We start from the raw sequence: 27,687 nt of genomic DNA, 5'->3' as shown, positions 1-27,687 counted from the left end.
GTCTTAAGGAATACTAAACAATACTACCAACTCAAAGAAAAAAGCTAATGATAAATGTTCATAAATTCAGATTTATTTGAACTCCTTCAGCAGTAGTTCCATTGTTCTATAACCAAAGGAAATCTTACATTATCAATGAACACCTTTACAAATATATATATCCACCCCAGCCCCGACAAAATTCAGAAACAACTCCAGCCCACCTCTAAAGAAAGCTGAGTATGTATTCACCATTGGGGTATAAGCTTACAGCTGTGTCCTTGCAACTTGTTGTACATTGGCCAGACTGTCCGTTACATCAACACAGACATGAACACAGAATTCAAAGAAAAGCAGTCACTGAATGCAATGGGTCTTCTCAGGCAGGTGAAATGTTATAGAACATTCAGGTAGAAATTAATGATATATCACAGCTATGATTTTCTGTCATATAGAATTAGGAATCATGTCAGCTCTATTCATATTTCTATCTGCAACATTCTGAACATTTCGCCTTACTGACTACACCCGTTTAAAGCTGAACTATCAAGCTGGGAAGGTCAAAGTTGGGACAATGGCTGTACAAACATCACAATCTTTTATGGATAGTCAGCATTAATATTATTTATTTGTCGTTGTCTTATTAGTCTTTACACAGAACGTCCATGGTTAAACATGAGTTTTATTTCACTTAAGGCTCCGAAAAAAAATGGCTACCGACAGAGCACTATTATTTATAGTGGTACAGGAGAGGACGTTCGCTCTCTCTGGTTGTCCGAAGACCACTTCATCTTTGGAGCAAAAACACAATCTGTCATCTGCTGATAAGCCATCTGACAGAGCAAACAACTGACCGTCCCCATTTTTGCAGAATTTCACAACACGCAGAGGTCCACAGCTGTAGCAAGAGTCTTTTCATAGCATTGGTGTGATTTTTTACACTAGTGCTACTGTATTCAAGATCAGTCATCTCACTCAATTCTCTTAAATATTTCAAATCAATAATTCTTAGAACCCTTTTGAACAACTTCTTTCATCAATGGTATTACGCTACCAATAACATGTTATAGTAACGCAATCTAGTCATCACTAATGCACATTTCCATTCAATGAACTGGCGAGATCTGAACATGCCATCTTGCAGTGTGCATAGGTACATTACCTAAAATATAAGAAAAGGGAAAAAAATACTTTCTCTACATACTGAAAATAAACTCTTCTCTGCTGCTTTTGTTAAGTGTAATTTAATAATTATTTGCATTCATAAGGGAATACTTGCAGAGGGAGTACGGTTCCATGTAGCTTCATAAGCTTTATGTATAATGAACAACAATATAAATGCAACATGTAAAGTGTTAGGTCCATGTTTCATGAGCTGAAATAAAAGATCACAGAATTGTTCCCTACGCACAAAAAGCTTATTTCTCTCAAATGTTGTGCACAAAAGTATTTCCATCCCGGTTAGATGAGGATTTCTCCTTTGCCAAGATAATCCATCCACCTGACAGGTGTAGCATATCAAGAAGCTGATTAAACATCATTACACAGGTGCACCTTGTGCTGGGAATAACAAAAGGCCACTAAAATCTCAAGTTAAGGGAACATGCTGACTGCAGGAATGTCCACCTGTTGCCAGAGACTTAAATATTAATTTCTCTACCATAAGCCACCTCAAACTTCATTTTAGAGAACCACCTCAAACTTCATTTTATAGAATTTGGCTGTACTTCCAACCGGACCTCACAACCGCAGACCATGTATAACCACGCACGTAAGCCCAGGACCTCCACATCCGGCTTCTTCACCTGTGGGATCACCTGAGACCAGCCACCCAGACAGCTGATGAAACCGAAGAGTATTTGTCTGTAATAAAGCCCTTTTGTGTGGAAAGATGTATTCTGATTGGCTGGGCCTGGCTCCCCAGTGGGTGTGCTTATGCCCTCCCAGGCCCACATTTCCCAGACAGGTGAAATCCATAGATTAGGGCCTCATTTATTTATTTCAATTGACTGATTTCCTTATAAGAAATGTAACTCAGTAAACTGTTGAAATTGTTGCATTAATATTTTTGTTCAGTATATAACTGCTTATTGATACTGGTCCGTTTGAATAGTCAAAAGACATGATTTTTCAACTGACTTGTTTTTTTGTTCTTGTGGAAAGATGAATAAAAGTCAACACATGAGAACTATATTCAAAAGGTAACTGTACAGCTACAGTGTGAGTGAAACGCACCACGACCAAGTCCAATTTCAGAACTTCCGTGCTTTGAGCCCAGACTTCACTGCCACACCAGGAGTGCCACTGTCTCTAATAGCTCTGTGCTTTCGAACAAACACTTGGTAACATTGGTAACGGCATGGTCAAATCAACATGGAAAGAAGTGGAACTAATTAAATCACTGTCCCAGCACGTGTCTGTCGCTTATGTAGTTTTGTCCTTGAGCTGTTCTTGTCTAGTAATGTTCTGTATGTCATGTTTCATGTGGACCCCAGGAAGAGTAGCTGACGCTATCGCAACAGCTAATGGGGATCCTAATAAATTACCAAAAAGGACTATTCTACAGTAAGACTTGTTCAGATGAGTTGGAGAGGATGGGAGACAGTGGGAGGCAGAGTGCAGAGGTCGGCTTGGCTATCCTCCAACCCCCCTTTCTCTAGTTCCTTCTTGCAGTCGCACGACTTTCCCTGCGTAGATCCGTAGTGTTATAGAATCTCCAGGTCGACGTGCCGTACCTCTGGGTTGCGTTGCTGTTGAGTGACAAAGAAACATGATGCATTAGATCTTCCACAAAATATTACATGAATGGCAGCCATCAACTTGGATGACAATGTATAAGAGTACAGTATGCATTAGAGTTCATATTTGTGGTTTTGATCACCAACCAACAATTAATACAAGATGTCTCATGTGAAATATTGCTGAACTGGACTTAACAAGCTGCAACAGTGTACTCAGGCCTGTTTGGTTCTGAATCCCTAACCTTTTCCCTGAACTGTGCACTTCCTTACCCTCCTTTATTAATGGATGGGTTCTTCATGAACTGATTCGATGTATGCATGTGCTCGAGGGAGTTCACCATATTTCTTACACCTATCCAGTACTTTTTAAATTCACAATGGGGATTGAATGTGTGCACACTAGGGAGAAAGGAACAGAGAATGGGAGTGTAGCTCCTCTCTACCTTGAGCTCTTTCTCTAGGCGGTCCACCTCAGCCCCCAGGGTGTCAATGATGTTCTCGCCGTGCTTCAGCATAAAGTTCTCCAGCTCATCAGTGGTCTTCACCTGCTGGATGTCCTACAAGCCACAACAAAGACACACACTTGACTAGATAATCATAGCTTGCACTGTTACATTCAGGGAGTCATTAAGCAATATTCATTCACTTAAAAGAAAAGTGTATTAAATCAGTTTGAAACAAAAACTAATTTCCCCAGCCCTCGGCTGTATACCAAAACAAGTGGAAGTGCTACTGTTTGGCTGAAAAACAAATCCCAGATTGCAGCTTTATAAGGATTGTACAATGGCTACCAATGCAGATAGTCAACCCTAGTAATCCAGGCATCCAACTTTCCAAAGCAGAAGGCTAAAAATCTATGGTGAAACACAGTCTCCTTAATGAAACACTTGTTAGCATCAGCCTTACGTTGAGGATCTGTTCGATGTCCTGCTTCTCCAGGTAGGAACGGGTCACCACCCGCCCGTCAAAGTCCACCTCCGCCTTGAAGCGCACTTTACTAAGCCCCAGGTCTGTGGCCTTCACATCGTGGATCGCCCTGGTAACAGCAAAGACAAAGCGGGGTTTAAATAGCACAAATTAAAAAATATATATTTTGAAATAGGGCCCACAGGTGTAAATGAGCTAAGTAGCTAACTCTTGTGCAATATTTATTTTGTGCAAGGTCACTGACAAACCATAACATGAATACATTAAGAGCATATCTTGGGGCTGCATGTATCAAGCATCTCAGAGTAGGAGTACTGATGTGGGATCAAGTCGCCCTCTGTCATTGCAATCGTATTCATTGTGATCTTAAAGGCAAAACTGTATCTTAAATCAGCTCTCCTACTCTGGCCATGACTCCAGCAGATCTGCTCTGACTTAGAACCAAGGTAACAGTCTTGAATGATGCAGAGGTTGTTGTTTCTGCTCATCACAAGTCTTTAGTGTCACACTCCTGATGGAAACACCACAACGCTAGAGCTGACAGTAAGGTAAAACACTGGCGGCCAACTGGTGTAGGGGTAAGTCTCAATGGAAAAGCAACAAGTGAGTCTACGGGGCAACTTCACAGCTTTACATAAAGCCCCATTGGCAAATTGGCAACACTTCCCTCCCGGACCTCCTGTAGGGCAAAGCATGTACATGTCAAGTGCAATAAATATTTTATGATGGATCCTTTGGAACAGCATGATCCTGGACCATGGTTTCCCAAACTCGGTCCTGGGGCCTCCCAGGGGAGCACATGTTGGATTTTTCCCTAGGAATACACAGCTGATTCTAATAATCAAAGCTTGATGAGGAGTTGGTTATTTGAAATCAGTGCTATGGCAAATACATGCACCCAGGGGAGTTTGGGAAACCCTGTCCTGGACTATAATGTCAGTGCTGAGAGCTGAGGCCTGGATCGTGTGGGGACACTGACCAGGGTCATGGTCACTAGGGCCCACGACAGAAGACGTTTTCAAATGCTTTGTGGGGGAAAATTACCAATAGTTGGCCTATTTCTTGTTGGTTGTTCCACAATGTTTTAGTCTGTTTTTATTCCATTCAGTACCTTATGAACGCAACCCTGGTACAGGGACATAGAGGCCTGGGTGCCATGGACTTAAAGGCAAGGTCATAATGGAAAACTAAAATGAGCATTTCTCATCGAAAACTCCAGGTAGTGCCTCCCTGTTTCAGTCAGTTTGCATTTAGCTTTGTGGTTAATTAACAACTGTGGGACAGGGGCCATGGAGGCCTGGGGGGGCCGCTCCAAGGTGAAGATTCCCCTAGGTACAGATCTATGATCAGCTTCCCCCCCCTTAATTCTAACCCAGATCAGCATCCAACGGGGCTACTGACCTGACAGCGGGGTCGTTCTCCAGGAACTCCGTGAGCTTCTGGACGTGCTCGGCCTGGATGGAGCGACCCAGCAGGGCCTCAGTGTTGGTGTAGATGAGGAACGCAGACACGGCCCCCAGGAGGGTTCCCACACCCAGAGAGCCCAGGCTGTCGTACAGCGGGTTACCTGGCACGATGAGAGAAAAAATAAAAGAAAAAAAAGAAAAAAGAATTGGTCTATGTCCCAAATGGTACCCTATTTGCTATACAGTGCACTGTGTAGGAAATAGGGTGCCATTTGGGACGCAGACTAGATAAAAGGTGTTGCGGCCTAACGCGTTCCAGGTCATCTTTACTGCATTTGAAGGCTACATAGGATGTTAGTACCATGTACAGATTTCAGACTCAGAATACACAGCATTTGTTTACTGGTAATATCAAGTCTGACTGTCCAGAGTTCAGACAGCTGGGTAACTGGAGAACTCAAGTTGTACAAAGTTGTCCTACTGGAAGCGACATATGTGTGTGAGCGCCTGTATGTGTGGGGAATGTATACGTGGGGGATGTATGCGTGGGGGAATGAAGTGTCTCTGAGTTGGTGTGTGTACCTGTGAGCGATGTGAGCCCCATGCAGCTTGAGGCCATGATCACTCCCAGTACGGCAGCAGAGTCTTCCAGCAGCACCACGTTAGTGCTGGGGTCTCGACTCTGCATCACTGCACATCAAAACATACTGCTTTACTGATCACAACAATAACTACTGATGCACATACAGTACCAGTCAAAAGTTTGGACACCTACTCATTCCAGGGTTTTTCTTAATTTTTTACATTGTAGAATAATAGCGAAGACATCAAAACTATGAAATAACACATGGAATCATGCATGTAGTAATCAAAAAATAAATAAAGTGTTAAACAAATCAAAATATATCTTATATTCTTCAAAGTAGCTACCCTTTGCCTTGATGACAGCTTTGCACACTCTTGGCATTCTCTCAACCAGCTTCACCTGGGATACTTTTCCAACAGTCTTGGAGTTTCCACATATGCTGAATACTTGTTGGCTGCTTTTCCTTCACTCTGCTGTCCAACTCATCCCAAACCATCTCAAATTGGGTTGAGGTCAGGTGATTGTGGAGGCCAGGTCATCTGATGCAGCACTGCATCACTCTCCTTCTTGGTCAAATAGCCCTTACACAGCCTGGAGGTGTGTTGGGTCATTGTCCTGTTGAAAAACAAATGATAGTCCCACTAAGCGCTAACCAGAGGGGATGGAGTATCACTGTGGTAGTCATGCTGGTTAAGTGTACCTTGAATGCTAAATAAATCCCAGACTGTCACCAGCGAAGCACCATCACACCTCCTCCATGCTTCACGGTGGGAACCACACATGCGGAAATCATTCATTCACCTACTCTGCGTCTCACAAAGACATGGCGATTGGAACCAAAAATCTCAAATTTGGACTCAGACCAAATGACTGATTTCCACCGATCTAATGTCCATTGCTCGTGTTTCTTGGCCCAAGCAAGTCCTCTTATTGGTGTCCTTTAGTAGTGGTTTCTTTGTAGTAATTCAACCATGAAGACATGATTCACGCTGTCTCCTCTGAACAGTTGATGTTGAGATGAGTCTTACTTGAAGCATTCATTTGGGCTGCAATCTGAGGTGCAGTTAACTCTAATGAACTCATCCTCTGTAGCAGAGGTAACTCTGGGTCTTCCTTTCCTGTGGCGGTCCTCATGAGAACCTGTTTCATCATAGCGCTTGATGGTTTTTGCGACTACACTTGAAGAAACATTCAAAGTTCTTGACATTTTCTGGATTGACTGACCTTCATGTCTTAAAGTAATGATGGACAGCTCATTTGAGCTGTTCTTGCCATAATATGGAGTTGGTCTTTTACCAAATAGGGCCATCCTCTGTATACCACCCCTACCTTGTCACAACACAACTGATTTGCTCAAATGCATTAAGGAAAGAAATTCCACAAATTAACAAGGCACACCTGTTAATTGAAATGCATTCCAGGTGACTAGCTCATGAAGCTGGTAGAGAGAATGCCAAGAGTGTACAAAGATATCAAGGCAAAGGTTGGCTACTTTGAAGAATCTCAAATATATTTTGGTTAGTTTATTACTTTTTTTGGTTACTACATGATTCCATGTGTTATTTAATAGTTGAGGTCTTCACTATTATTCTACAATGTAAAAAATAAAAGAAACACTGGAATTAGTAGGTGTCCAAACTTTTGACTGGTACTGTACATATGTTAAGGGATGACATGCTGACAACTTCAACAATTGTTCAGTATTAAAGCAGCCATCAGCATTAGATAATAAAAAAAAGCATGGTCCCTTCCCCCGTTTCGGTGAAAAGCTGAGGGTTGGGGCTGGAGTAACGTAACCACTCAAATTCATAGACAGCCATGGATGCGAGGACTGACCATCCATGATATATCAATTATAGTTTAAACCATGTTGAGGGGATACAGTGTTTCTTACATTCATTTAGTCTAAAATAAATTGAGTAAACAAGCTTATATTTTGGGTTCTGGTGGGGTATGACAGTTGAAATAAGCTCCTGAGGCATTTAGAAGTTTTTGTTCTTCATGAATCAATGGGTACATATTTATAAGTCCAAAAATGGATGTAGCAACTGCTGGTTGCCCCTTTAATATTAGGGGTCATGTAAGAACTCTGGGTAGATTAGCATTTGGGTGATACTCAAGTAATTGACGCATACATCAAATAAAAAGGTAACGAAATACATTAACATTGTACGAACCATATTCATAGAAGGACACCCCTTGCTGGCCAGCACTCTTTTTGATCTCATTGATGGCCACTAGCAGTGTTGCTGAGAGGGATGGAGAAGAAGAAATATTACAGTCATGGGTTGCATAGAACAGTCACAGCGCACCATCCCAGTCAATACATATAGTGCATTACATCCATTATAAATGAATGTACACATCAGGGGCTATCAAGCATCTCAGAGTAGGAGTGTTGATCTAAGATCAGCCCCCCCCATCCAGATAATCTTATTCTTTGTGATCTAAAAGACAAAAACTGAACCTAAATCAGCAATCCTACTCAAAGATGCTTGATAGCCCAATGTGTACATTGGATGTAATGCAGTGTCGAATGGGAAGGTGCAATGCAATTCTACACTTGTTAAATATGGCCCCAGAGGGTGATGGTAACATCAGATCATAACCTACCTCCTTCTGAAACCAGAGAGCCTGCCAAGATACAGTAAGCCTGCAAGAGACAAAAACCAACTATTAAGAGGGACGGAGCTCCAAAAGCACTGTTAGATCAACCACTTTAGCCAATAGATAAGAGGGAGTAACAGTGACTCAGTAAGACTACGTGAATGTTTGATACAGAGTACATAGCAGTCGGATTGTGCAGAATCACTGTACAAATTTTGCATCCCAAACAGCCACTTATTTATGTGTGATCAAGATTAGCGATTCTGCACATGGACAATAAGGCCACCACTCACCCAAAGCAGAGACTCGATTGGCTGTGGGTGCAGCAGTCCCATGATGCCATGGTACCAGGAGAGACCCGCCCCCATCATGAAGATACCTACGCCACTGATGAGCGAGGCGATGTAGCGCATGTTTGAGAAACCGTACCTTAAATCAGGGAAGAAAAACAGAGTTTGTTTTTTATCTGCACTCAACCCCCTCCGGAAGACAGACACGTTGAAGCAGAGGGTGAACCGAGACAGTAACACCATAAGTATAATTAACGGTAGTGTGCTCCTCACGGGTGGACAGCGTCAGGGTTCCGGACAGACTGGCTGATGCCGATTGCAAGAAGAGCCTGCAGGAGAGAGTGATAGCAGGTTCCATTAACACCTGCCTTTCCAAAATATACTGTATAGAAGACCGTTTACGATGACTATGATACATTTCAACTAACCATGGCAACTGGCGTTATCTATTGCAAAGAGATGGGACCAATTATATTAACAAATAATTCTAACTCATCCCTAATTGCAATATCAGGACATGTGACGACATGTGAACTTCTTGGTAGCCAGTGGATAGCGGGTGCGTCCCAACAATATCTCCTTTCTCCTGGAGTGTGCACTTGTTCACTACTCCCCACACATCTGAAAGCAGTGGATTGACTGAGGCATGGGAAGTTTCTACAATATTTCCAGTACCAGACATTTCCTTCCAAATCAGCGAAGGGAAGTGACCAAGTGAACCCTGTGGGAAGAAGGAGAGATAATTTGGACATAGCCACTGTATCTGACCTGGTTGCAGGTGTCAGCCAGGGAGTGAATGGCCTCTGAGAACATGCTGGCTGATCCAGTGTACACCCAAGCCAGGAGCTTGAAGAAGAAATTCAGTCCATTACTGAGGGCAGAGAAAAACAAAATCAACCTTACAACGTCTAAACATCAATAAAATAGTAGTTTTCACACAGGGCAGTTAAAGGTTCAGCCTGTCTTATAAACCTGCAATAGAATTCAATGGGTGATTGCCAGTGTTTCTAAAAAAAAAAAAAATATTCTACTACCTTTTCTTTGCATGATCGAGCATATTTTCCAACTGAATGTATCAACGCGTTTGATAGCGGCTGTATACAGAGTTAAAGCTAGAATTCTTAATTGAAACGATAAAGCGGTCACTCCGCCCGTTTCAGTAAAAAGCTGAGGGATGGGCCTGGAGAAATGTAACCACTGAAATTCATAGACCGAGCTATGGTTGCAAGGACTGACCATCCATGATATCACAATAATAGTTTTAACCATGTTGAGGCTATACAATGCGTTTACATTTACAAACATTGGTGTAAAACAAGGTAATATTTTGTGTTCTGAAGGGGTACAACAGTTGAACTAAACTCATGAGGCATTTAAAGTTGAGTATATTTTTCAAGAATCAAACGGGCATATATTTAATTAATTTCCAAGTAAAATAAAAATGGATGTAGCAACTGCAGATTGCCCCTTTAAGACCCATACCATGTCTTGTAAATGAATTACACTAACTCCTGTACTTCCTGCCTGACATGGGGGTCAATGTGAACAGACCTAGTGGAGTCCCTCATGTGACTGCTAACTCAATAGCCCGACAGTGTCTGGTGTAAGAACCTACCCCTGAACAACTTGTACTTACATTTGAATCCCCGGATGAAGAAATTGAAATGTAACTACATTAAAACAATTCTGGCATGCATAAGAATAAAAAGCCATTTCTCTGTGGTGTTTTGAGTTCATGACTGTCAACTTCACAGTAGGGTATAAAACAGAGTAATGATACTATGCCGGGAGGGGAACACAGACGAGGGAAAGGAGACTTACATGCATATGGCCACCATCACCACCTTCCCCGGCCCTTGTGAAAATGTTGCCCTCTTGCTGCCTGATCGGGGCTACATGACATGAGAAGAAGGGAGATCAAGCCTACTAGAGACATGTCACCTATATCAGACTTATTCTAGGAAAAACACTCAGGTCAATTCCATTTTAATTCAATTCTGAAAAAACATTTTTATTTATTAATGTTTTAAAATCGAATTCACTTTTGAAATCTAGGTTAATGTAGAATTGACCCCTTTCAGCTAAATGGTACAAAAAAAGTAATCAAGACATACTAATGCAAAAACACATTTTGTTTTACCATAAGAGCCCTTCATATAGGCTACAGTTGCGAGCTAAATCAAAGGTAGCATATTTAGATGATATTCTAGCACACAAAAATTAAGCACATTATAGAATGCACCATCACATGTTAGGGGGGTGCAGATTGTCCTGCAAAGGAGTCCGGCACTATACAGAGGCACTGTATCAATGACAGTCGGTGTGAATGACATTGTCATGTAATGCAGTGATAAAGGGCTTTGTGGATTAAATAACCCCACACTGGGTCAAAGGCCACGTGAGGGACATTGACAGCTCTGGTTTTGGGTAGTGGCCAGCAGGACATGTAACTACTGTACTGTGGCCATTTCTCTGTCTATCACACACAGTCTGGTCAGGAGATCCTGGCTGTACATCCATTTAGTCATAGCTTGAGGGCATTCCATAGAAAACAACATCACACTGCTTCAGGTCATGTAGGGCCTAAACTCACCTTAGTGTTTCCCCAGAAATCTTTGTACTCCTTTAGCAACTGCTGATTCCGGAAAATATCTGAATGACACAATAAAAAGGGGTGAGGAGACCTCAAACAGACTGAGTGCAAGCTTATAGGAAACAGACCCTCAGTGATTCCTCTCAAGAACACTAAGGAACCAGGGAGCCATCTGAGCTTAAGCCCAGGTCATATTCATTAAGGGATGCAATTGTAAATGGAGCCGAAAACTTAAATGAGCCTTCTTGCACCTCCCTGTTTCAGTCAGTTTTCTTCAATCTGTTGCCTAATTAATACAACCCATTGGAGACTAAGCTAGGTTACAAAAATAAAACAAAGCATATCATAAACAGCGCAAGTCTAGACGTTCTTCCGATTTTTGTACAGTTAGTCACAGAATGTGTTTGCAGGGTGGAGGACACCTACTCTCTTCGTACTCCCTCTCCTCCACTTTCCTGAGTTTCCGCTCTCTGTCAAGGGCTTCAGGACTTCCCCACACATCTAGAGCTCTGGAAGTCAGATTGAAAGAACTGCTTGATGGAAAGCTTTCGTATCGTATACAATATGGTCTACCTAATAGCATCACATTATGTGCTGGTCAACTGTAAAGTGCATGATTCCAACACTTGATATTAATTTTGGAGCTGCCAACACTTGCTTTTCAATGACATGATTTTATGAGTAGTAAGGAATGTAAAATGTACTAACTTGACTTCCACGTCTGATCGCAGGAATACAGTGAAAGCCTCGGTGTCATCGTGGGGGCTGCGTCGACGGATCTTTCTTAGCTGCACCAGGTCACTGAGGTCACACGAGAGAGAGAGAGAGACGGACAGACTAACAGTCAGTGGGCTGAGTATATTAAGAGTCTTTGCATCAATGACTGAGTCATGGGCATGTTAACGTCCCATAATGTGATAATCACAACAGTGTGTTTCCCATTAGCTCAGTGGACACTTGTAATGCTAAGCAGCACTGGTACGTCAGGAATACACTGGTTACAGAAAAGGATGTGTACAACTTCCTTCAATGTGTACATTACCAAAGCACCAACAGAAAACACACAAGATAACAATCCTTTTGCCTTGATTGACTTGCCCTGTATCCAGTCATGCTTCACTGTCTCAATTCACTGTTGTAGAGGGTTTACCTTGGCTTGAGACAGAACTCGTTCATAGCTCTCACTGCAGTGATAAAGTTGTTCTGGGTGTACTTGGATCCATAGTCCCTCTTCTTAAGGACAGCCCGCACTTTCACTTGAATTGTCTCCATTTTTGTCAGACCTTGTGGTGTTATTGAACCTGAGATAAAAAATGAAAAATATATTCTATAAAACAGTGGCGATGAATTTCCCAATTCAAATAGAGTATCTAAGAACATAACTGAATTCATTAACTGAAGACGTAATGCTTACTTACCAGAAGTACTTCCAGCTGCTTTAGGGGTTAGGGTCAAGCATGTTTCAACAACATTCTAAAGACTGATATTTAGATTTTCCGATCTCGTCTCAACGCTGCAACTCCCCAACGGGTTCGGGAAAGGTGAAGGCGGAGTCAAGCGTCCTTCGAAACATGACCCGCCTAATTGTGCTCCTTAATACCCACCAGCTTAACCCGGAAGCCAGCCACACCAATGTGTCGGAGGAAACACTGTTCAACTGGTGACCGGGGTCAGCCCGCAGACACCCGGCCAGCCACAAGGAGTCGCTAGAGCACGATGAGCCAAGTAAACCCTAGGGCCAAACCCTCCCCTAATCCGAACAACGCTGGGCCAATTGTGCGCCGTCCTATAGGACTCCCAGTCACGGCCGGTTGTGGCACAGCCCGGGAATGAACCTGGGTCTGTAATAACGCCTCTAGCAATGCGGTGCCTAGACGGCTGCGCCACTCAGGAGGCCCCAAGACATACTTTTCATTCCTATTTTGATGTAGCAAGACTTCAAGGAAAGAGACTTCTGTTCTTACACCTCAACAGAATACTGGGGTGTATTTATTAGTGGCACCGTAGCAAAATGTTTTATCAACGGGTGGAAACAAGTTTGCTTCCGTTTGGTTCCTAGTGAACACACTCATGTATGTATTGCCAACACAGGACAAACAGTGGCTCTTACCTGGGGAGTCTGAATAGGCTTGTGCTGGCCCAGCCAGCACCTTCTCCGGAGTAGGTGGTCCTTGTGTAGGAGGAGGAGAGGGGCCATCCTTATTGCTGCCTGAGGTACAATAGTACTGGACCTGGCCTGTTGCTAGAGAGGCTACACGGATGTCATGGCTGAACCACAGATTGTGCATCCCTACCTTGTGCCACCCTGTAGGGAAATTAGTGTGTTAGCTATAACATGTTTATTACATAGGTCCACAACACACACACACACACACTTTGTATTGACAAAGAGTGTGATGCATAAAACAGTGCATCAAGTATTGACTTTAACATGTGAGCCTCACCGTGGCACGGTCGGGCAACCCTGGGGGTTCGTTGTGACAGTGGGGCTCTTTGCTGCAGGTAGACCCTGCAGAGGACTTGCCATGGTCTCTGTGCCAGGCCGGTGAACATCCTCGCCGTTGCGGGGCTTCGTATAGCAATGCTGGAACTTGCTGTTTGAGTGATCACAAGACAGCACTGTCAGTGAGCATCGGTTGAGGGCGGCCAAACAACTGGCATCACACACCTCAGCTAGCTAATTTCACAGCCATTTACGTTGGGTTAAAATGATAAAAACCGACTCTCCTCCCAAAGAGAACATCATGATGTAACTACCATCTAGAACACTCTCTGGACCTGGCTGTAACGTTAGCTAATGCCGCCTCATTTCCCGACTCAGATCAGCTAGCTACAATAACAGTAACACAGTTCCAAATTATCTGACTGGCTAGTAAAGCTAGTTAACCTAGCTAGCCAAGAACTAGCTAACAGGCAGAAGTTCAAATGACACATAACTTGGAATTGCATTGACAGCGTCTTATAAACCTGGTCAATCTTACAGCAGTACTATCAATTCATACAAACGGATGGATACTATGCAGTCTACTAGCTAACTCGATCTTGGGAAGCCAGATAAAGCTAGCCAGCGCCATCGTCGGACGCCGGTGCGACACCACCAAACAGGTTTGGAAAAGCTAGCTAGCTAGCTAACTAGCTAAAGTAAAGCGTCTTCCTACGTATACATTGTACGTTTGTTTTGGTTGTCAGATAGTCGGTTAATACATGTTGATTTATTTCAGGACGGCCTTACCTTCTTGTGTTACATTTGCTCCGCATATCTCAGTCCATTTTGAGTTCCGTGTACCGGTTAGCTACTGACACAAAGGTCGCGTCCACTGCTCAAACGTTGCACGTATTAACCGATGGTTGCGTTCTACGTCATCGACAGTGTCATCGACTGACAGATTGCAATGAGACAAGATCGAAATTGGGGAGAAAAAGGGGGTAAAATACAACAACAAAAATGATGTGCTTAGCTGATACGTTAAATACCTATCCAGACTTTGTATGATCTGACAGGCGTCAGTAACGCCTGGGCAACACACAAAGGTAGAAGTGACGCTACTCTCGTGAGAGTATGATGGTTTCCACGAAATGGTAGTTGCCTGTTATCGCGATGATTTTTTAAATTTATTTAACCTTTATTTAACTGGGCAAGTCAGTTAAAATAACAAATTCTAATTTACATTGACGGCCTACACCGGCCAAACCTGGGCCAATTGTGCGCGGCCCTATGGGACTCCCAATCACGGACAGTTGTGATAAAGCCTGGAATCGAACCAGGGTGTCTGTAGTGACGCCACTGAGATGCAGTGCCCTCGACCGATGCGCCACTCGGGAGCCCAAATGTGTTGCTATTGAGCCATCCTGTGTATGTAACAATAAATAAATAAATAATGATGTAACTCAAATAATCTACCCAGGGCCTAAAATGCTGGTAGATTGTCTATTTCACCAGCCAAGTTAGTGGGTGGTCAGGGGTCCACAATGCAAGCATTTCACTCGCAGTTGTGAATAAAACAAATAGTAAAGTATGCTTACATTTTTAGTATAAAGTATTTCTGACGTTATGTTTCATAGCTGGTCAATTGATCTCACAAAATCAAAGAACTACGAATCCGTATACCCTATTTCACCTCGCGCTGCAACACTGCCTGGTAGGGGTCTGTGCGTACATACAGCTGAGTGGGTGAAATAGGCATACAAGTTGGTCTAATTTACTTGAAACGAAAGTCTACTGAAGTAAGACTTTGTGCTTGTGTTTCTTGGTTATTTCCATAGTTTTGTTCACAAGATTGAAGAACAATCTCTGTTCGAAATTCAACTGCGAGGAAAGAGAAATAAACGCTTCCGCCAGTCAGACTCAATCTCACAGGAACAAACATGAATCAAAACCCGTTACCACGGTAACCTCCCGCACTTAAAGGGGCAGGTGAACATCTGTCTCGTAATATTTTGGTTAAAAATAAATTAAACAATATACCAAATTACTTCTTACTAGTAATACATTTGTTTTAGAAACATTACAAAAATGCTCATCCGTTTTTGTGTTTTGTTGGGTGTAATTCTAGCAGGAAAAAAATATATTGTCTGGTAAAAAAAAAATCAGAGTGGCTGGTAGATTTTTAAAGCCAAGTTGGCATACATTGATCAAAGATAGTTAATTCAACATGGTAAACGTACCAAATTCCAAAATAAATTGCAATCAAAAACTAGTGCTAACAATTGGCATTAAAAAGGTGGAAAAGTGGAAAATAAAACATGATACAATACTTAAGAAAAAACTGCAGGTTTATTCAATGTGTATTACAATACAGTAGTAGTGAAATTGCGACCTAGTAGTAGTGGTGGTAATTGGGGGCAGTGTTTGCAGCGTTCTAAAACAATGACTGACAATCAGGGTTTCACATACACTAGGAGAGAGTTATCCTTACTCCCAACGCAATGACTTGACAACAATGCCTGTAGAAGATCCCCCCACTTCCATTTCACAGTCATGAGAAAAATCTTGCATGTTTAATAAATTGATAAGCAATGCTTAAACACCCACAGTACAGATGAAGAAAGCAGTAACTTCATTGTCTTGGTCCATCTAGGCATTTTCAAAAATATTCATACGAGGTGCACAAAAGAGGTCACTTAAATGAAAGAAAATGGAAGTAGAGAGCTGTTATTGAACATTGCGTTGTCAAGCCCTTGCAAAAGAAGACGGTTGAGCCACTTGTTTCCTGGTATAGTGATTCTCGCTGGTGCTGTATAGGAAATTAAGGATCGTCGAGATGTTTGCGTTGTTAACGCATCGTAACAAACTCCTCGGACGAGGTGGGGTGAATGGCAATAGTCTTGTCAAAGTCTGCTTTAGTTGCGCCCATCTTGATGGCTACTGCGAAGCCTTGCAACATCTCGTCACAGCCAATGCCCTGCATATGAAGGCCAACCACCTTGGGGGGAAGGAGATAGGTCATTTTTGTTAGATTGAGGCAGGCTAAACATGCTGGCATGAATGGTTTGCTCATTAAGCATAATATAGAGGGGTCTAGGGTAGTGTTCTTCAATCCTGGGTTGTGTTCATTAGGGCATGCAATGTAGAATTCAAAATGTATCGCAACGGAAAAATAAAATGATAGTTTCCTATTGGATCGAGTCCCATAGGGCGGCGCACAACTGGCCCAGCATCGTCTTGGTTTGGACGGTGTAGACCGTCATTGTAATTAAGAATTTGTTCTTAACTGACTTGCCTAGTGAAATAAAGGTTAAATAAATACAAAAATGGACAAAAGATTTATAATTTTACAAAAAAGTCCCTCCCTGTTTCAGTCTCTTCCGTTTGGTGCCTAATGAACAAAGATTTATTCAAACCCATCTATGAACACACCTACTTCATCAAATCAAGGGCTTCATTAGTTGATCAGGGGCCCGATTCAAATCAGATCCGCTTTAGGCGAAATCCGCATAGGTAAGAGCTGTCAAATCCACAATGGTTCCCGGCTTTTTACCTAAAGCGGACATTGCAATTGTCTGCACAGAGTCGCATTGAGAGAAATACCATGCAGCCTTGTTTACAAGTTTGAACATTGGATTGTTAAATGTAATCTACACCTTGATTAGGCTGATATAAATGATTTTCAATTTGAGCGTAATTACTTCTATATAGGGAAAGGGGTATACCTAGTCAGTTGTACAACTGAATGCATTCAACTGAAATGTGTCTTCCGCATTCAACCCAACCCCTCTGAATCAGAGAGGTGCGGGGGGCTGCCTTAATCAACATCCACGTCTTCGGCGCCCGGGGAACAGCAAGTTAGCTGCCTTGCTCAGGAACAACAGATTTTACCTTGTCAGCTCGGGGATTCGATCCAGCAACCCTTCGGTTACTGGCCCAACGCTCTAACCACTAGGCTACCTGCCGGGGTCTCCAGGACCAGGTTTAAGGGGCCTCTCACCTTCTCCTCCTTGCCCACACACACCAGCTTCATGATGCACTGAGTCTTCCTGGTGGTGATGGCGTGATACATGGGGGTGAAGGAGGTCTTGTAAGACTTCACGTTCTCCTTCCCCCTGTTTTTAATCGCCTCCTCTGTAACACAAGGAGACCAAATGTAAGATCATCAGCTTCTCTACTAATGAAAAACACAAACACAAGGCTGCGTTCCAATTGACACCCTATTCCCTAAAAAGTTTGCTACTTTTGACAAGGGCCCGGTTTTCCAAAAGCATCTTAAGGCTAAGTTCATTGTAAGAACCTTTGTAGGAGCATCGTTAACTCTCCAAGCTGTTTCCCCAAAACTATCGTTAAAGTTGCACTTGAATATGCTCGTTATTTATTTAATTTTTGCCTCAATATAGTTTATGATGTGTAACATGTGCACAATGATGTCTTGATTTAGTGCATTATTATAGGGTAAGCATTAGAGTAATATTTGCAGCCATAGGCGATAATATCTTTCTAGGAGCTGATCCGTCATCAATATTGTGGAATAATTCTAATGTTAAGGTAAGATTCCAATGGAGAAAGCCGAGAGCAGCGCTTCCTTTCTTTCAATCCTATCAGTATCCACACTATGCCTCAACGATGCACTTAGCGAATATTCTCTCTGCATGGTTTTTGGGAAACGCATGTTACAACTTCGTCCGTTGTAGGAAAGATGCATTGTTAAAACACTTGTAAGCCTAAGTTCCATTGCTATTGGGAAACCGGGCCCTGGCTGGTTATTTATCCAACAGACTGACAGAGAAACACGCCAACTCATCCCACTTCAGCTGAGAACATTTATAATAAGGGGAACCATCCACCTGAGGACTTCTTTGCTAAGAGCGCACTCACCTTCCGTGAGGCCCACCGTGCCGATGGGTGGGTGGCTGAAAACTACCGTGGGAATGTTGGAGAAGTCGACCTTGGCATCCTCTTTGCCGTCAAACAGTCTGTGTGCCAGCTTTCTGCCCGCTGCAATGGCGACTGCCCACACCCAACAGAAAAAAATGTCCCAATTGAGATTTGCAATGCAAAAATGTGTCTGAACTATCAACGGTACACTGTGCGATTATATTTAGTTATCTTCTTCCTTATCCATTACAGACAATCTATTCACATTCAACATGATTCTTAGGTGAATTGCAAGCTGTATACAGTTGAAGTTATGTCTGTAACTAGACACAAGTATGGTTCAAAATGGCCACTTTTTTCTCTGTCATGCCCCTGATGAGTATTAACAGCCTACCAGGAGTAAGGAGGGCCTTCCCGCACACGTCTCCTACAGCGTAGATCCCTTGGCGAGTGGTGTTCTGGAACTCATCTACAACGATGAAGCCTCTCTCATCAATATCCACACCCTGTCGAATAAGACATCCAACCTTCAGTAAGCCGCCACATCCCATACACTGACACAGGGTTTGTACTTTATATTGAAATCATTGGGACTATTATTCACAACACTCATAGATGTAGCTCTAGCTGCTTTAAAAACATTACATTTCTCTTTTTGCAACATCTATGAGAAAACAGTGAGCAATGCAGGCAATGGAATCGCAGTGTACAGCATTCCAAACTCGTTTCCGAATCCCTTGCCACGTACTGAAACTATAAAAGGTTTTAGCAACATCTCCACATTTTTTTCTAGAGACCTTTGTAAACAGTCTGAGGAGTGATCCTCACCATCTGGCTGAGGTTGAGGCCGGCGGTGTTGGGCTCTCGGCCGATGGCCCATAGCAGACAGTCCACCTCCTGGATGGTGCCGATTTTCTCCTCCTCGTTCTTCTTCTCTGGGTCTTTGGTGACCAGTGTGACCTCCAACAGGCCATTGCCTGTCTTACTCACCAACTTCACCTGACAACAGACACAGGTTATAGCAGACTATCAGCATGTTTCAGGGGATCAGTTTGAGCAAGGCAAGGTGCAGAATCACTTGATCTTGAGGATCACATAATGAGTAGTTATTTGGGATGTAAGGTCTGCGTTGTCTACCTATAACCTAGTTGATCTCACCGAAACAATAATGACCACTTTGGGATAACAGTGGAAGGACAATGTGCATGTTATACATACATGTTCATTGACAAAATGTTGGATGCATTATAATAGAAATGTTCATGGTCAAAATGGTGGATGCATTATAATCATAATGTTACTCAAAACAAGAAAAATAGTAGTTAGACTATCATCATTAAAGAAATGCTTTTACCTGAGTATTTTTCCACAACTCTATGCCAGAGTTCTGCAATTCTTTGGTGCAATTTGAGCTTATCAAGGTGTCGAAGTTTCTCAACACCTGTAGGGAAAAGGTAAAAAGGATTAGACATGCCCTCTTGTACATGCCACACCTCTAAAAACTGTCACTCGTGTTTGTGGGATGATATATGGGCCAATGTCTGCCTGGATTGGTTCTTACCCCTGTCTGTCGACATATGATGGATGTTTTGGACCCCAGTGTGGAAAGGATGCCAGCCATTTCCACAGCAATATATCCGGCCCCCACTATGACGCTGCGCCTGTTGGGAGGAAACATTTAAAAGGATGAAACACAAACTTACACTGCACACAACACAATCTGTCAAACAGCCAAGCCAAAATATCAATATCTCTGATGGAAATTATTGTCTTTAACAACATTAAACTTACTTAGGAAGGCTTTCAAGTTCAAAAAAGCCATCACTGGTGATGCCAAGACTTGCCCCTGTAATTATATGAAAAGTTAAAGCTAGAATCGTTAAAGGATCTCTCCACCTGTTTCACTAAAATGCTATGGGTTGGGCCTGGAGAAATGTACGCACTTTCAAATCACAGACAGAGCTGTTTGCAAGGGCTGACCGTCTTTAGTGTCACAACTATCGTTTTAACTATGTTTTGAGGCTATACAGTGTTTGTTGACATTTACTTTGTTTACAAACATTGTAGTAAAACAAGCTTATATTTGGGGTTCTGGTGAGGTATGACAGTTAAACTAAGCTCATGAGGCATTTATAAGTTATATTCTTCAAGAATGAATGGGTATATATATCATTATTTATAAGTCCTAAAATGGATGCAGCAAATAAGGATTCTAGCTTTAACCAAGCTTATTATTTCATTTTATATTTGAAAAGCCCGATTTCTTCAAGATAAATAAAAATTCTGTGAAAATAATTTGATAAAATAAAAAGAATGATCAATGTATACAATTTGAAGAGCAACAATGAGCATATAGCAAACATTTAGGTATAGCAATTTTACATAGTAGACTGCAATACCTTAATCGAAAGATCAGTTATACTTTAAAGCTACAATATGTAACTTCTTGGGGGACCCGACCAAATTCACATAGAAATGTGAATAGATCTGTAATTCTCATTGAAAGCAAGTCTACAAAGTGGTAGATCTTTTCAGTGCTTCCCGTTCTTAAGTTTCATTTTTGCGTCTTTTACAGTTTTGTACACCAGCTTCAAACAGCTGAAAATACAATATTTAGGGTTATGGAAAATATATTTCACAGCGCTTTAGATGGTAAAAGGATTCTCTACACTACGCTTGCTTGTTTTGTCACAAACTGAAATTTGGCGAACTATTCACATTTTTTAGCAACCAGGAAATGGCAGAGCGATTTCTGCATGGTGCATCTTTAAACTAAACATAACTTTTCAAACTTAACGAAGACTTCATTAACTTAACATCATTAACCCTTTCTGAAGCTTAAATAGACACAAATTACATGCTAGATAAAGAATGGCAAAAGGGTTGTCCCTTCTCACAAATAACTCTTTTAGGTTGTTGTTCATTTAAATATGCACCCTAGGTTATACTGCAATGTTGAGGGAGCGAGCACACAAGGCATTTCGCTGCACCTTTTATACCTGCTGTAAACTGTGTACGTGACAAATACAATTTAATTGTGTATTCTTACCTGGCACATCATTGTCACTCAAGACAGAAGGGAACCCTCCTGTGGCAATGAGGATATGAGGCGCGGTGTACTTCTTCCCATTCACCTCAACAGTGGGGTCAGGGCCGTCAATGAACCTGGCGTGACCCTGAATCGTTTCAATTTTAGCCTGTGGGAGACGACCAGTTACCATTCCATTCCATGTGCAAACATGTGAAGGAAAACACAACTGTCATAAATATTGGCTATTATGGTGTATGTCTATGCATGTCAAAACCTGTTTTATGGATGATGAGGGAAAGCAAAATATACACTCCAGTCAGTGAACTGGTTTAAGCTTACCTTGTCAAGATTGTTGCGATAGATGTGATTAAGCCGACTAACATATGCATCTCTTTTGGTCTTAATAGTTCTGCACACAAAAGAAAAAAAGACTGATTACAGAACTGGAGACATTTTCCTCTTAATTATTATCAATTACCCCAGTCAAAACTGATATTAATGGATGACATTATTATCACCAATGATTACTGATGTGCTCCCGAGTGGCTCGGCGGTCTAAGGTACTGCATCTCAGTGCTAGAGGTGTCACTACAGAACCTGGTTCGATTCCAGGCTGTATCACAACCGGCCGTGATTGGGAGTCCCAAAGGGACAATTGGCCCAGCGTCGTCCGGGTTAGGGTTTGGCCGTCATTGTAAATAAGAATTTGTTCTTAACGGACTTGACTAGTTAAATAAAAATATATAATTAATTAATTTTATAAACACACATTTCTAAATATGTTCCAATGTTGCACATAATGTCAAAATGTAAAGTTGGTGCGCTCACAGAAAAGCTTGATGGCATAATAATAATTGAAAAGCAGCATGTTATGTTGCGCATGACGAATTAAATGATATCAGTTTTAACTGGTTGTGGCCACTTCCTTAGTCTACCCTATCACTCACAGTCACCTGGGTAACACAATCTGTGTGGAGTTAGTTGCCAAATACATTAACGCAAAGGAAGGCTAAAGTTGGGCAACAGACTGCTATGTAAACTGAGAACTGGATGGGGAACAAAAGGAGCATGACTTGCAGATAGTTCAAATAACAACATCTTAACAAAGCCTCTGACTGTTATCTTAAAGGTCAGTTCATGAAAAATCTGCAATGTCTCATCATGAATCTGCCATTTCACATCAATAGAAATGTGTGGTACCCTTTCACACAAACACCCCCACATGAAAGAATGAGGAACCAAAGAAAAAGCTTGCCTTGTGCAAGAATATCACATTAACACGTCAATGCGAAAATAAACATAAATGGTGTGTGAGGGCTCTAACTAAATTGACAGGATGCAGTAATTTAAGGTGTGAGAGGAGAAGCTGATGTCAGAACAAGTCCGTCAACTGTGGCGACCTCAAGTCAGATACTTACTCCCAGCTGAAGTGAACGTGTCCGCTGTCAAAACCATAGTCAGAGTGATCGTGGAGATATTCTGCATGAACTGCAGCATTCCACATAACCTGAGACCAAAAACAAACACTTAATTGCGGGATCACATTCTTCTGGCCCTTTCTATTACTGTACCCTACAAATCGTGTGTGTGTTTAATAAATGTGTATTTAATATTCCACCCACACAGCACAAAACGTACTCTACTAACAGTGCCTAGGCTACTTACACATGCCCCCCACCCCCCACCCCTTACCAGGAGGCTGACTATAAAACAATACCTTCTTAGGTACACAACCGACATTGACCTAAAGAAGAAAAGGACAAAAAAGGTGACAAACATGAGCATGACTAAAAAACAAGCAAACACAGGAAGTGTCAAGTCCTTCAAGGAATTAGTTAACTACATTGCATCATTAAATATCTAGTAATTGAAATATAATAGCAATGTATGAAAAGGAACCATCCATGCTCCTACCCAAGAAACATGTGTGTGTGTGATTGATGTTGAGACACAAAGCAATGGGGAGCCGAAGAATCGTCTTGCATTTTGCAAGAATACTGGCCACAGCTCTGAAATTACATTTCACCAACTCAGATTGGAGAAGTTCTGGTATGTTGTGTGGGAGAGCAATACTTTATACCAGGGATGGGCAACTGGCAGCTTTTGTAGGATTTTTCTTTAAAAAAAAATTATATACAAGTTTTTGGGGGAACGGACTGTTGAGAGTTAGAATACACAATCTTACATTTTGACATTTGGTTGTGCATCAGCAGTTACTTAATTAGCCCATGTCAGCTAACATTTTTTAGATTGGTAAATTAGTCAAGCTATCTAAACTTGTAGTAAGCATGGTCAAATTACCGACCGGGTTGGGGCCTATTGATCATTAGTTATCATATTCATACACATGGCAAAATCTGTAGAATTGCAGGAAATTAGCTGTAAAACTGCAATTTTTTTCTCTGCCCCATGGCAAAATGAGTAGAATAGTATGAAATTTGTTTAAAATTGCGAAATATTCTCTAGGCCCCATGGTAAAATGTGTAGAATTACAGGAAATTAACTTAAATGAAAGGTTTCTCTTTGCTGTCAAAGAGGAGCTGCTAAAATGTTTTCCTTGTGGCCCCCACTGTCATCAAAGTTGCCCATCCCTGCATTATACACTTTAGCTCAAAAGATTGTACAATTCATTACAGCTATATAAGGTAGACCAGGCTTTGTGGATGTCAGTCATGGTAACTATAATCGCTTATCTTCCATAGACTGAAATGTTGAGAAGGGGGTGATGAACACCTGTGGCCATAACTCTAGTACTGTTAAACAAAATTATTATGTACCAGTAGAATGCTCGTGCGCTGGATCGGTGCCCACTGCTTTTAACTCTAACAAACCACAACATTGTGCACAAAAACATCCCACAAAAAGAGTATGGTCTCGAGGCTTCGCAATGAATCCGTTGTTAACTACACGTGACAACTTTACAGAATATCAGAGACTGAACCGTGGAAATTAGGCCTATGCGATGTCATTTCAGAGTTGCTTTTGGAAGTATTCATATAAGTACAGTGGCTATAACCAGGATAACTTTTTACTCACACAGGTACCTCCGAGTTTGTGACTCTCGACCACCGCGGCAGTGGCCCCGAGCTCCGCTGCCCTGCGTGCACCGGCAAGACCCCCAGATCCACCTCCAATCACTAGAAAATCGAACCGGGTTGTCGCATCTGAGGCCATACTCCGACGGATAAGTTTGTGTCTGTGGGAGGGTGAAAGCAATCGCCGGAGTGAGAAAAGAAGAACTTGTATCCGGGCAAACGGTATTATTATTGCCATAACCAGGAAGCCAGCACACCACCGGACGCAGTTGTTTGGGCGAATGGGAGGGTCAATCCCCGAAGTGAAAGCTAGTGCTTAGTCATTGTGAATTGCAACAATGGTCTGTAAATCCCAGAAACAATTTTAACATAGTCATGGTGATGTGCAGTCTATTAGCCTACAATGATAGGCTAATCTCACAATATGTGATATGAGGAGCACTGACAGATAGAATGAATGGCAAATGAAAGTCAAAATATAGGCCTACAGTCTACCCTTTTTAATGGAAGGATCATACCTATATAATATCAGCAGTGTCATCATCCTAAGGGATATCTTATATGAATAGCTAAAGCCACCACATAGGGGACACAATTTCATTTTCTTTTTGATCATGCACGGGGATGGCTGACAATTTTTTAGTCAACTATTCAATGATTCATAGAAAAACAGTTCAAGTTGACTTAGAGAAAAAGAGACTCACCTAGACAGTGCCACTGTCAAAGTCGTGTTCACAGTACTTGAAAGCGACTGTCTGCATATTTTGACCCACTGCATGTTTCACGGTCTGTAGTTTAATTCATATTAACATATTTTGCTGTGTACTCGGTTGTAACGCGTCTTTAACACATTTAATGGATGGAAACAAAGTATATACAACATTCTGCTTACAAAATAAAGCTACTTCCTGAGCCGTTAGAAAGGACCTTTCAAAATAAAAGCTCGAACCCTCATAGGCTATAGACAGTGCTATGGGCAATTTGTAGCCAAACATATGCGTAATGCTTCATTAAATATTCCTAAATTAGCTATGGAATGCCGTTTTTGGATGATAGCTCCAGTGATATTTCAGCTGGATAAACGACGAAAATATAGGACGTATATGTCAATCACGCTAGGGGTTAACTCGAGTTGGTCACGCGTGACCAGCGGAGCCAATCAAAATCTCTTTCGACCCGCACGCATTTCCTCCGTAGGCCTTCAGAGCTTTCTTCAACCTGAAACAGTGTTGCCATGTTTGTAATTTTCCTGCAGTTAGGCTACTTTGAAAGCGATGTTGCGGGTGAAAATGTATTGGTTGCGGGCTTTTGGACTATTTCTAATTTACACCACGGCCGCCATGGCATTTCTATTAAAACATATATATTTCACTGTGACCTGCTGCTGACTGTCAGGGAGGGAGGGAGGTAGGCTATGCGGAGTGAGTGAGTGGGTGGGTGGTGTGTGTTGAGAGAGCACTACTGTTATTGGCTGAGTCATGTAGAGGGAGCAGCACGCGCACGTTGTGACATCTTTTTACTACTTATAGGTAGGCTATTTACATTGTCAATATAGAGACAACTATTTCCAACCCTTTTCCCGTAAAACACGAATTAAGCTAGAACTGGTGCACATCAATAAACAATGAAGACAATGCACTGGAAAACGACTTTGAGCGCATTACATAAATTCGCTCGGAAGTGGTTTAAACTGCATTCTAATGTTGACTTTACTTAAAGAAAACGGCATCAAGCTAAGTGATTATCCACATGTTTAATTCACCCTCACATGGTTCTCTTTATAGGGAAAAGTCCTCAATGAAACTGACATTAAATGTGGATAATGATACATTTGATACAAAAATCGAAAAAATAAAAACTGTCTGTTGTTGAGCATATTCAGTGTGTATGTGTATATATATATATATATATATATATATATATATATATATTATTTAATTCAATGATTTAAATGATGACCCCAGTAGCCTATTCCAGCAGGCTACTGGGAAACAAGCACTTCTTACCTCGAAATCGCCTCGCTATTCATGCTGAATAAATTCGTCTGTGGTAATTTAGCAAGCTGCTAAATCGTTCAGTTTACATCTTGCCTACATCTTGTCTAGGCTACTGTAGACTATCTGAGATGAGATGTAGACCTATCATGGGATATAGGCTAACTGTCTTTAACTAAGCAAAACATGGCAAAGTTGAATTACAATCATAAACCCAGATTTTAGTTTGTAGCCTATGCCTATTGCAATGACAAGTCAATCTCGCACATTGGCCATTTATAACGGGTTGTAGTCTTAACATCAGGTACTTAACATCGGGTACATAATACCACAATTGATAGAAAATAGCCTAACATTAGTTTTTTTTAATCTTCGTCCAAGTAATTCTTGCTCAGAGATTTTGAGATCCTCGGTCCAGCTTTCATCACTCAAACTCTCCTGTCGGATTTTTCTGTAGTTAAACACATGCACAAAGGGGATTTATTTACAATTATAAACTGGGTGGTTCTTACTTACTGACTTTATTTTCCCCATGGGGAAATTTTGTTGCAGTGTCATGTACACGTTTAAAGTGGCGTTTAAATACAAAACAAAATTGACAATACAACTTTCATAACAGTTACATGCCAATATTTTTTTTTTTTTAAAGACTAGCCTGCTGGCCTTACTAAGTTGATAGGAACATTAGCCCGAGCTATTTAGGAGGGATATCACACCTGGCACAAATGATTGTCTAGTTCTGTTTGTCTAGTTCGAGCCCTGAATGCTGATTGGCTGAAAGCCGTTGTATATCAGACCATATACCATGGGTATGACAACAACAACAAAAAAGTGTTTTACTGTTCTAATTACGCTCGTAACCAGTTTATAATAGCAATAAGGCACTCAGGGGGTTTGTGATATATGGCCAATATACCACTGCTAACAAATGTATTGAGGCACTCCGTGTTGTGTCATGCGTAAGCACAGCCCTTAGCCATTTGCCATACCCCCTTGTGCCATATTGCTTAATAATAGCAGTCAAACGAGTTAAGTCAACATCCATTGATTGAAAATTATTTGGCGAATTTAATAAGGGCAAATTGAATTTTCTCTTGAACATATTAAAATTCCTTTATTACATTATGTCATAGCTCACAAATATTATTTTGAGGAAAACCGAATTTTGCTTCTCATGTCGTTACAAGTTACT

At 41.6% G+C, this 27,687-nt stretch overlaps 2 protein-coding genes across 3 annotated transcripts; both read right to left on the bottom strand.

The window, feature by feature from the left end:
* Positions 1-51: 51 nt before the first annotated feature.
* Positions 52-14,667, bottom strand: slc30a9 (solute carrier family 30 member 9). The gene is made up of 18 exons (XM_014199128.3): positions 14,362-14,667; positions 13,574-13,723; positions 13,240-13,434; positions 12,280-12,430; positions 11,838-11,930; positions 11,556-11,638; positions 11,130-11,188; positions 10,358-10,428; positions 9,305-9,407; positions 8,810-8,865; positions 8,540-8,675; positions 8,253-8,292; positions 7,817-7,888; positions 5,636-5,743; positions 5,049-5,214; positions 3,627-3,756; positions 3,164-3,277; positions 52-2,729 (listed from the first exon to the last, which is right to left on the bottom strand). Exons 2-18 carry the CDS (start codon positions 13,680-13,682, stop codon positions 2,685-2,687), a joined length of 1,731 nt encoding a protein of 576 aa, XP_014054603.1. The 5' UTR covers positions 13,683-13,723; positions 14,362-14,667; the 3' UTR covers positions 52-2,684.
* A 1,217-nt stretch (positions 14,668-15,884) lies between these two features.
* On the bottom strand, positions 15,885-25,509 carry gsr (glutathione reductase). 2 transcript variants are annotated; one of them, XM_014199133.3, is made up of 14 exons: positions 25,206-25,509; positions 24,503-24,662; positions 23,184-23,210; positions 22,885-22,973; positions 21,806-21,875; positions 21,485-21,632; positions 20,227-20,281; positions 19,997-20,096; positions 19,790-19,876; positions 19,264-19,434; positions 18,830-18,941; positions 18,436-18,567; positions 17,555-17,688; positions 15,885-16,552 (listed from the first exon to the last, which is right to left on the bottom strand). In XM_014199133.3, exons 1-14 carry the CDS (start codon positions 25,277-25,279, stop codon positions 16,403-16,405), a joined length of 1,509 nt encoding a protein of 502 aa, XP_014054608.1. In that variant the 5' UTR covers positions 25,280-25,509; the 3' UTR covers positions 15,885-16,402. The 2 variants fall into 2 exon arrangements, with proteins under 2 accessions (XP_014054608.1, XP_014054607.1); XM_014199132.3 differs by lacking the exon at positions 25,206-25,509 and having other exon boundaries at positions 24,503-24,760.
* Positions 25,510-27,687: the final 2,178 nt, after the last annotated feature.

The sequence above is a fragment of the Salmo salar genome, chromosome 05 (genome assembly GCF_965601325.2).
Source record: "Salmo salar chromosome 05, fSalSal1, whole genome shotgun sequence".
NCBI lineage: Eukaryota > Metazoa > Chordata > Actinopteri > Salmoniformes > Salmonidae > Salmo > Salmo salar.
Note: the sequence above shows the minus strand (reverse complement) of the source record. Positions and strands in the feature narration are given on the sequence as shown.

Bases quoted from the DNA above. Each gene is read 5' to 3' on its own strand.
- slc30a9 (XM_014199128.3), bottom strand. From the start codon at position 13,682: ATGTTCACCGGCCTGGCACAGAGACCATGGCAAGTCCTCTGCAGGGTC. The intron at 10,429-11,129 runs GTGAGTTTAGGC...CATGTCATGTAG, and splicing joins ATTTCTGGGGAAACACTAAG to CCCCGATCAGGCAGCAAGAG. The intron at 5,215-5,635 runs GTACACACACCA...TCATCGTGCCAG, and splicing joins GGGGCTCACATCGCTCACAG to GTAACCCGCTGTACGACAGC.
- gsr (XM_014199132.3), bottom strand. From the start codon at position 24,739: ATGGCAATAATAATACCGTTTGCCCGGATACAAGTTCTTCTTTTCTCA. The intron at 22,974-23,183 runs GTATTGTTTTAT...TTTTGGTCTCAG, and splicing joins TCGGTTGTGTACCTAAGAAG to GTTATGTGGAATGCTGCAGT. The intron at 19,877-19,996 runs GTAAGAACCAAT...TTTTCCCTACAG, and splicing joins TCATATGTCGACAGACAGGG to GTGTTGAGAAACTTCGACAC.